At 31.1% G+C, this 9025-nt stretch overlaps 1 protein-coding gene across 1 annotated transcript; it reads left to right on the top strand.

Moving 5' to 3' along the window:
• The first annotated feature begins 2164 nt into the window (after positions 1-2164).
• Positions 2165-7245, top strand: LOC122607614 (RNA pseudouridine synthase 7-like). Its single transcript, XM_043780627.1, has 12 exons — positions 2165-2260; positions 2336-2379; positions 2489-2566; positions 4199-4299; positions 4451-4538; positions 4688-4766; positions 4865-4947; positions 5174-5239; positions 5781-5837; positions 5968-6099; positions 6586-6821; positions 6991-7245. The coding sequence occupies exons 1-12, from the start codon at positions 2197-2199 to the stop codon at positions 7091-7093; spliced, it is 1131 nt and encodes a 376-aa protein (XP_043636562.1). The 5' UTR covers positions 2165-2196; the 3' UTR covers positions 7094-7245.
• Positions 7246-9025: the final 1780 nt, after the last annotated feature.

Raw genomic sequence — 9025 nt, 5'->3', positions numbered from 1 at the left:
AAGTTTTTATGTTTTTGTTTTTGTTTATTGTTCAAAAAAAAAAAAAGTCAGCTACATCATGCAACCGTGATATTATTTGTCGTAGATGAACAATATGTACTTATTAAAAGGGCAACAAAATATACTTCTCAATCAATTACTTTGATTCCGGATTTTGAACATTTACTTGAAGAAGGATCAAAGTTAAAACCACTTAACATGTCGTAACTGCAGTAAATAGGAAGATAGTTAAGCCGAAAAAAAAGTGATGAACACAAGAACATATGACGATTGTAAAAATGTTTTGGATTATATGATTTTTTTTCTCCCCTTTGATTTGGCTTACGCTATTTTCATTTGAATATGTCGATTATTAAAAATTATACTTTTATACAATATGTAAGGATTTTTGGGTTGCATACTTGCATATACTTATTCTTATTTTGATAATATTTTAAGGCCATTACTTAAAATGCAACTGATCTAAACTTAATTGATGAATCACATCACTCAATTTTTCAAAATTAATTAAATTGGCAAATGTCTAAATTAATTTACATTTTTGGTTTTCCATCAGCAATTTACAATTTAACTCAATTTAAAAATAATTAATAATTTATTGTAAAATGTCTATCTAATAACAAATATAGATAAAAGTTAGAAAGATTACATTTAGATTAATACGAGTTAATAAACTGTAATCAAACTAATTGAAATATTGTTCTTATTTATGATTGTAATCAGAATATAATTGGGATAATCATTATTGTTATTACTAATTGAAATCAAACTATATTTAGGATATGATTTTTTTCTTCTTTAAACTGATGCCTACAGATAAAATCACAACACACAAAATCTTTGAAAATCTCATGAATCAGCCGCTATTTTTATTGTTCTTATCAACCATGATTAACGAAAATAAAATTAGTTTTTTGCAAGACATCCATGGAAACTCGATCAATTGTGTAATCAAAGTTAAAATATTGTTTATATGGAAAAGTTTGTATAACAGATTCATTGCTACACCATTCAACCTTGATATGATTTAGCATTCAGTATTTGATTTCGAACATCTCAATTATTTTTATTAATTATATTTTTACATTTAACGTATATATTAATTCTTATATTAAAATTATATTAAAACCCGTGTATTTGACACGGGTCTAAAATCTAGTTCTTATTATAAGACCCAACAATTACAATGTGATATTGTGTTTCTATTTGGATTAGTTCATTAAATTTTTTTTTATTATAATATAAAATGAGAAAATACGTAATTGATATAGATAATCTTTTTGAATTTGTTTTGGTTATGTTTTTTTTTTATTCTAATAATATTAGAACTTTTTTTTTATAAAATTTGGAATTTTGTTTGCTATTGTAAAAAAAGTTACAAAATAATAAGTTGAACATTTTTAAATTAACTAAATAATTAAAAATTAAAATTATATAACTTGATAGCTACAAAGTGTTGTAGACATGAGCTAAATAGTTAGTGAGACTAAAATGTATAAATTAGTGATAAAAATATAAAAGATGTAAATTAAAGTAACTTTTTTAGAAAAATAATAATTTATCTCTATTACATTATAAAATATTTGTTCTTTTCATTTTTTCAACTTTACACAAGTGAAAATCTCAAAATACCTCTATCACTTATTCATAATACCCTTAAAATAAATCTCAACCACTCATTTTTTCTTCTCTGCTCAAATCTGAACCACTATTTTTTTTTCTCTCTTCCATGAATTTCTCTAATTCATTCAAAATCTTTTACCTAAAAAACATTAAATCGATAAATTATAAAAATTATATGGATGTTCATAAAATTTCATGCTCTTTCATTAGAGATGCTTTCGATATATTTTCGACGAATATTTAAATCCGAAGGTAAAACCCGTACGGCGCACTCTATGACATATCACAACCGATGATCACAACCTATAACCTATCACCCTACCATCTTACCGGTGCAACACGCGATTACTTGCTCTCGTATTAATATATTTGGATACTAATTATTAAATTTCTTAATTTATAATTAAATTACTAATGAATGTTTAATTTTAATAATCCAAAAATTGTGATTGGTCCATGATTAATTCACTATATATATATATCTATATATATAAATAGGGATAAAAGGGAAAAAAATGTGTAAAAAAATCAAAATAAAAAGTTTTTAAACATAAGAAGAGAAACGGAGAGAACATGGAGATTGTATGTAAAACTCCGGCCAATACACCGGAGAGCCATGACTATATCTTTCGTAACGGTAATACTTGTATTGTATCTATTTGTAAATATATATCTTAAACCCTAAATGCATGTATGTATATATATATTTCAGGTATTCGATATGTTAAACCCTACAACTTCGAGTACATTGCTCATGTATGTATTCCTCCTACCACATCATATATATATATATATATTATATGATTGTATGTATCTCATGTTAAAATTATTGGAGATTAGAATGTCGGACAATTTTGTTTGTTAGGCTAAGAGTCGATGGGCCGGGAAGACGATTGTCGATTTGTTTGCGGATGAATTCAAAGGTCGAAAGCGTGATTATTATGTAAGTATGTATATGTACAAGATGTGTTGTTAATTTGGTTATTTGATTTATAATTTACGAGAGAAAGTACCTGTGCGTTGCGGCGGTGAGATGGTGAGGGTGATAAGTTATAGAGTATGATAGGTCATAGGAGGTGATATGTCATAGAGTGTCATAGCCAAATGCCTTAGCCGTACGGGCTCCGCCCTCGGATATAAAAATCCGTCAAAAGTATATCGAATGACATCTCTAATGAAAGAGCATAAAATTTTAACAACATGCATATAATTTTTATAATTTATCGATGTACGGTTTTTGAGATAAAAGATTTTGATTGAATTAGAGGAATAAAATGATTTATGGAGGAGAGAAAAAAAAAATGAGTGGTTGAGATTTGAGGAGAGAGCGAAAAATGAGTTGTTGAGATTTCTTCTAAGGATATTTTAGGGTATATAGATGTACTGTACATTATGCGTTAGTAGGTGTATATTGTTGAAAGTTGGAACTTAAAACCCTATTTGCTTTATAATATAGTATAAATATAAATACAGTAGTATAGATATAGATATAGATTTGTCAAGGAGCTTAAGGCGTTTTATCTTACATTGTAATAGCAATACTTTATACATACTGTAACGAGAACTATTTATTGTATAAGGATTGCAGAAGCAGAACGAGAAACGTCGGTTTCAGTTTCATTCTTGTTCATAGTTTGTTTTCGGAATTTTGCTATCCTTAGTTATCCCTGTTTATTAGTGGCCTCAATCTTCTATTCTGGACCGTCCTGTCTTATACGACAGTTGGTGTCAAGTTACATTATGTAACGTCTAATTTATAATGCAAATTCGCCCCTCCAACCATTCTTTCTACCTCTGTTCAAAAAAAATAAAAATAAAAAAAAGTTTCTTTTTACCCCGCATATAGTTTTCCCTACAAAGCATTTCCTCTCTTTAAGATAGTCCTGCCACAGAAGAAAGCCCAATTCCTATCGGAAATCTTGGTCATCTTCTCTATCTAATGAACAAGGAGTCTGTCTAAAAATTTTTAAATCCTCTGCCATGCCAACCTGGAGTATATGCTTCATCAGGAATTACAGGCAATTTTTGTTTTTAGGCTCAGTATTACATAATTTTACTAGGAATTTTTTTTTTCAAGAGTAGATTATAAACTTATAGTAGAATGACCGCCTGTAACCCAACATATAAAGTACATTACATAGCATTATATGTCTTGTATTTTGCAAGATAATTGTTCGTGTAGCATGGCAGTCGCATGTAAGTCAGAAAGGAGAAACCTTACATGCTGATCTAAGCTCACCTTAGCATGTTTGGTAACAAGAGTAAAACCAGAAATGATTGCCGTCATATGATGTATACATAACTTTTAGATAAACCTAGGCAACAGCTTGGAATGTATATTTTATTAAAATAGTTATTCCTTGTGTGGGATTGGTTTTCATGATGGATTCCTTTTTATATATTTTGAGTTTCGGATGACATTTAGGAGTTACCCTTTTAATGCTCTTGGGCAATTTTAAAATTTCGGCCAAAAATTTTGCACAATATGTTAAGGCTGATCAAACTTACGTTATTCGATGTTTGTGAATCATCCAAATAGTTATTATTGTTTTATCTTATCTTTGGAAACTTGTAGGATTCTGCTGTCAAATCTGGTCACATACAAGTCGATGGAAAGACGGTGCCTGTTTCATACATAGTTCAGACATCGCAAAAAATTAGTCATTTCTTACATAGGTGTGTTTTACTCAATATTTTGTTCTTTAAACTATTTATAAACATTTGTTCTTTAAACTTTCTATAAACAAAATCATGAGTTATCTTTACTTTCTTATTTTGTCTATACAACTATATAATCGAGCTCTAAATTTTATATGGAAGGATGTAGGCATGAACCCCCAGTGATGGCTTTGGATGTTACAATTCTGCATAAAGGAGAAGATGTCCTAACGGTTTGTAAGCCTGCATCAGTTCCAGTAAGTTAAAAGCTTCACTCTATCACATGCCTCCTTAATTGCAAACCTGTGCACCAGATATAATAATATAATATAGGTTTCCAATAACTCAACCTCTTCATTTGTAGCGAGCTTTATGTTATTTATTAAAGAATTTGCTCTTTTTTTAGGTGCATCCATGTGGTCAATATCGTAAGAATACAGTTGTTGGTATTCTTCAGGCAGAACATGACTTGGCACCTCTCTTTCGTATCCAATTTTTATTTGACAAATTAGTACCCACACCTTTTGTATCTACTCTTGCTGTTTCTTTCTACAAAATAGTATTTTCTTGACTTCACAAAAAGCTATACATCGATTAGATCGATTGGTCTCAGGACTTCTTATTCTTGCTAGAAGTGCTTCTCAAGCTGAGATTTTCAGACAACAGGTAAAATTAGAGCTTTTCCCCTCATCTGGGAGTAAATTACTAATAAAGTTTAATGGAACTTGGGTACAAGTATTACAGATTTTAATTCATGATCAATACTTTATTGGTGGAGTCCTAGTATACGCTTCTTCCCTTGACCTTAAATGTGTTGTCTTATCTTCCATTTTTCTATCACATGGTTTCTATTCTTATACCTAAAAATTGGCTCATCTTCGTTGTATGTCAGATTGAAGCTGGGATGGTACAGAAACAATATATTGCGAAAGTCGTCGGGGAATTTCCTGAGGAGGAGGTATACATTCTATACAGGGATGAACGTCAATTAAATTAGGAAATGGGTCAAATAGATGAATTATGTATATGTCAAGTGGGGGTGTTAATAGATAGCTAATGAAATCTTAGATGCTACAAATGGGTCAAGTGGACGAATAAATAGATTGCTAATGAAAATGTTAGATGTGACAAACGGGTCCGTCCAGGTTATCTAGATTCTAACGGCTCAAACAAAGGGATAGCTAGAAAGGAAACATGATAAATAGGTGAAGTTCTTTAAAAATATGTATTTTTGATGTATAGTTCTTTAAATAACTTGTGTTTAAAATAGATAATTATAGAAATATATGCAATTTTTGACCAAATTTGATGCGGATATAACTTATAAGTTTTTTAGTTGTCCCGGATTTCTTATTTTTTGAGTCAACCCTGCCTTACCTGTACAAAACTTACCCATGTTAACCTATTTCCCAACCTACCGGCCCCTCTTATTTTGCGACTTTTAGGCAAGCTAATGATAACGTTTGTTGTTGTGTTTTCCGTTTTCAATTGTTATCCAGCAAGTTGTCAATCTTAGGGTGAATTCTAATGCTCGAGAAGGAAGGAGTACAGTAGAGGTAACAAAGTTGTGTCCGAGTAACATTTACTTCTGAGATTTTCACTTCCATATGCCTACTTGGTGCACAGCAAATGTGAGCTTTGCTGTCTGATTTTTGTTGTATTTGATGGATATTGTTGCATGCATAGGCAGAGGACACAGATGAGAAGGCCAAGAGTACCTTAAACGGGAAGGCTGCATGTACAAAGTTTACTAGGATTTGTACAAATGGGAAATTTAGTATTGTATCATGTCATCCCATCACTGGAAGAACTCATCAAGTAAGAGATGCATATCATTCTAATAACATTTCTATTATATTTGCTGGATGCAAGTAGGGTGGCAAAATGGGTGTGGCAAGCAGGTTGGGAAAGGGGTGAAATCCTTCAGGTAGCACAACCAGCATTTTATGTAGGGAAAATTATTTTCTGGGTTTTGCAGCTAAAAAATATCAAATTGAATATGATTATAAACAATATTCTCTTAATAGGGAAATAATATCTACGCCATTAATATATCATAATCTAGTTTAATTTGTTAATATAAATCAGTTTAAGAAGTTGAAAGCATCCAATGTTAATCTTTTGACCCGTATTCACTATTTAATGAGTTTTTTTGTTTTGACCCCATGAGACCTGTTAGTGACAATCTAAATCAACCAATTTAGGTAAATGAGTTGAAACGGCCACCTCTAATTGCCATATCAGAAATATTGGCCTTTGACTTTTTCTTTTTTTAATTTTTCTTTACCCATTTATGTAAAATAGATTCGTGTACACCTGCAATCAACGGGTCACCCAATAGCCAATGACACACTCTACCTTACTGATTATGTTGATAATAGTAGCTCTAGGAGAGCATTTACTGCTCATAAAACCACAGTCAAGTCGCACCGTTCGTTGCAAGTCAACTCTGATGATTGCACTTCTGAGCCTGAGGAGTGTATTGAAGATTTTTACATTGATCCAACGTGCACAAATTGCCCAAACTTGGCTCCAATAGGGTAATAAACTCTTGCAACTCAATGAATTACATTACACCATTTAACATTTTCCCATTTCAATATTTTCTTCTTTATTGGAAAATGTTATTCAGATGCATCATATGTTATTTCATTTTTATACAATGTGAATTTGGATTCATTACGAGTATAATTACTTTATGTAATGCAGATACGATGGCAGTGAAGAAGGTTTGTGGCTTCATTGTGTGCGATACAGTGGACCCGATTGGGTATATGAATGTCCGTATCCAAACTGGGCGTCTCTAAGTTAAATCTTTTTGAATGTGGTTCCAAATTTTGATTTGACATCAGTACCAGTTGGAAGCCTACTTTTATTTTTGATGTAGAGTATTGTACTACTGTAACGCAACAAGTTACAACTGTAATATGACAGTTATAGACTCCGGAGTAACTTTTCTTCAAAGGGCGAGCATTAGTTTCATTGCGGTCCCATTCTGTGGTCCTTCAAATCATCTATGTGCAACTATATGCTGTTATGGATGTGAACTCGGTAATTCAGGTCGACTGAGGTTTGGGTTATGAGTCTTGGTTTACTGAACCCGTGTAAACACCCCTATCCTTTATGGTCATTTTACACATCCTTCCTTCACTCGCGTTCAACCCATTGAAACCAAACATAACGAGAGAGCCTGTTAAAAAAGGATGCTGGTTATTTTCAATGCCTTTGACCACCACGAACCACATCCAAACTGTTTAACACAGACATGACACAAGAACCTGTTGACATAAGGGCATTTGGTCATTTTCAAGTAGTTATAAGCATTTTCGTTGAATCAAAAAAGAAAAAGAATACGAATTGAATAAAATGGCATACAGTTACTTTGTGTTCCTTCTCTGTCTCTTTTCATTTTCCTATGTTTTAATAATTACTTATTTCTCAATTTTTTTTTTTTAAGGTATCGATCATTTGCTCTTTCGGGATAACCTACACAAACTATGTCAAAGTATCACTTAAATTTCACTGATTGAATTCCACGTGGGTCAATAAGGTAGTTTCAACTTTCAAGCCAACCAATTCAACCCAAACCCCACCTGTATAAATACAGTACGGAGTATAACTCTGTTTGAAATTCTTGTCTGACTTACTTTTGACTATGTGTTTGTTGACTATCAAAATGTATTCATAAAAGCATTAGACTATTATCAATTTCTTGTCTTACTCATTTTGACATTTTGTTTTTGGATACCAAATCTATCCATAAAATATATTCTTTCAACACTTTTTATTTATACCACAATTCCTATTAATTACAACAAAGACGATGTTTGTATGTCACTTTCTAAACATGTTTTCCTTAAACATCCAAGAATAATTTTTAGTGTGGTCCTTTCATAGTCAGTTGATAGTCAGTTAGCATAAACTTTTTATCTGGGTTCCAACAAATCTTATAAGCTTTTTAAAAAATTACTAAAGACTAGATGACCCGCTTACAAATTTTTCATTTATGAAGAACATAAATTGATGAAGATCAAGATTTAAAGAACCATGACTTAATTACCACTTGTTTTATTTTTAACGACGACTTGATCACTTCTTAATTTGTCAGAGTGAGTGTTATATCAAGTATAGTTTGTGCATACACTGCATATATACTTATACACATATAACTAACGGTTTTCTTAATCATAAAATCATGAATCAAACTTAACAAAATAGTTGTTTGCAAATTTTTATCTAGAGAATAACCAAAAAAAAACCATATCCTAACATAACCTTTATAACCCATTTAGTAAACATTATTATATTTAATTATTTATATACTATCTCAAGGAAAATAATAACTCATAAATACTCTATCACTATATAGAATGCTCCTTTGTCACTATCTTATCATGGTTTCCAAAAATTAACATACCAGAATAACTGTTATTTTAGCTCTTTCATACTCTTTATTAAAGTAAACTTTATATATCCCGTTTTCCATATTGGTTTTTACTATTTCATATGACTTTTTATCCCATGCATGGTGTCGAAAACTGAAAGAGTTTTTCTTTTATCGACTTATCGTCCATATGGTTTAGCTACTTATGGCATGAATGAAACCGAATACATATTAAGCACATATCTGGCGCGTTAACAAAAAATTTAGTTGAACTGGATTACATGTATGTTGTAGTGAATTGTTAGTGGGTTTTGCTAACTTGTGGGCCATGCACAAGATAATGTGCAATCAATGAACATA

This window comes from Erigeron canadensis, chromosome 7 (genome assembly GCF_010389155.1).
Source record: "Erigeron canadensis isolate Cc75 chromosome 7, C_canadensis_v1, whole genome shotgun sequence".
Classification (NCBI taxonomy): Eukaryota; Viridiplantae; Streptophyta; class Magnoliopsida; order Asterales; family Asteraceae; genus Erigeron; species Erigeron canadensis.
Note: the sequence above shows the minus strand (reverse complement) of the source record. Positions and strands in the feature narration are given on the sequence as shown.

Coding starts and splice junctions, on each gene's coding strand:
- LOC122607614 (XM_043780627.1), top strand. CDS start 2,197: ATGGAGATTGTATGTAAAACTCCGGCCAATACACCGGAGAGCCATGAC. Junction 2,567..4,198: donor GTCGAAAGCGTGATTATTAT/GTAAGTATGTAT, acceptor GGAAACTTGTAG/GATTCTGCTGTCAAATCTGG. Junction 4,948..5,173: donor CTGAGATTTTCAGACAACAG/GTAAAATTAGAG, acceptor GTTGTATGTCAG/ATTGAAGCTGGGATGGTACA.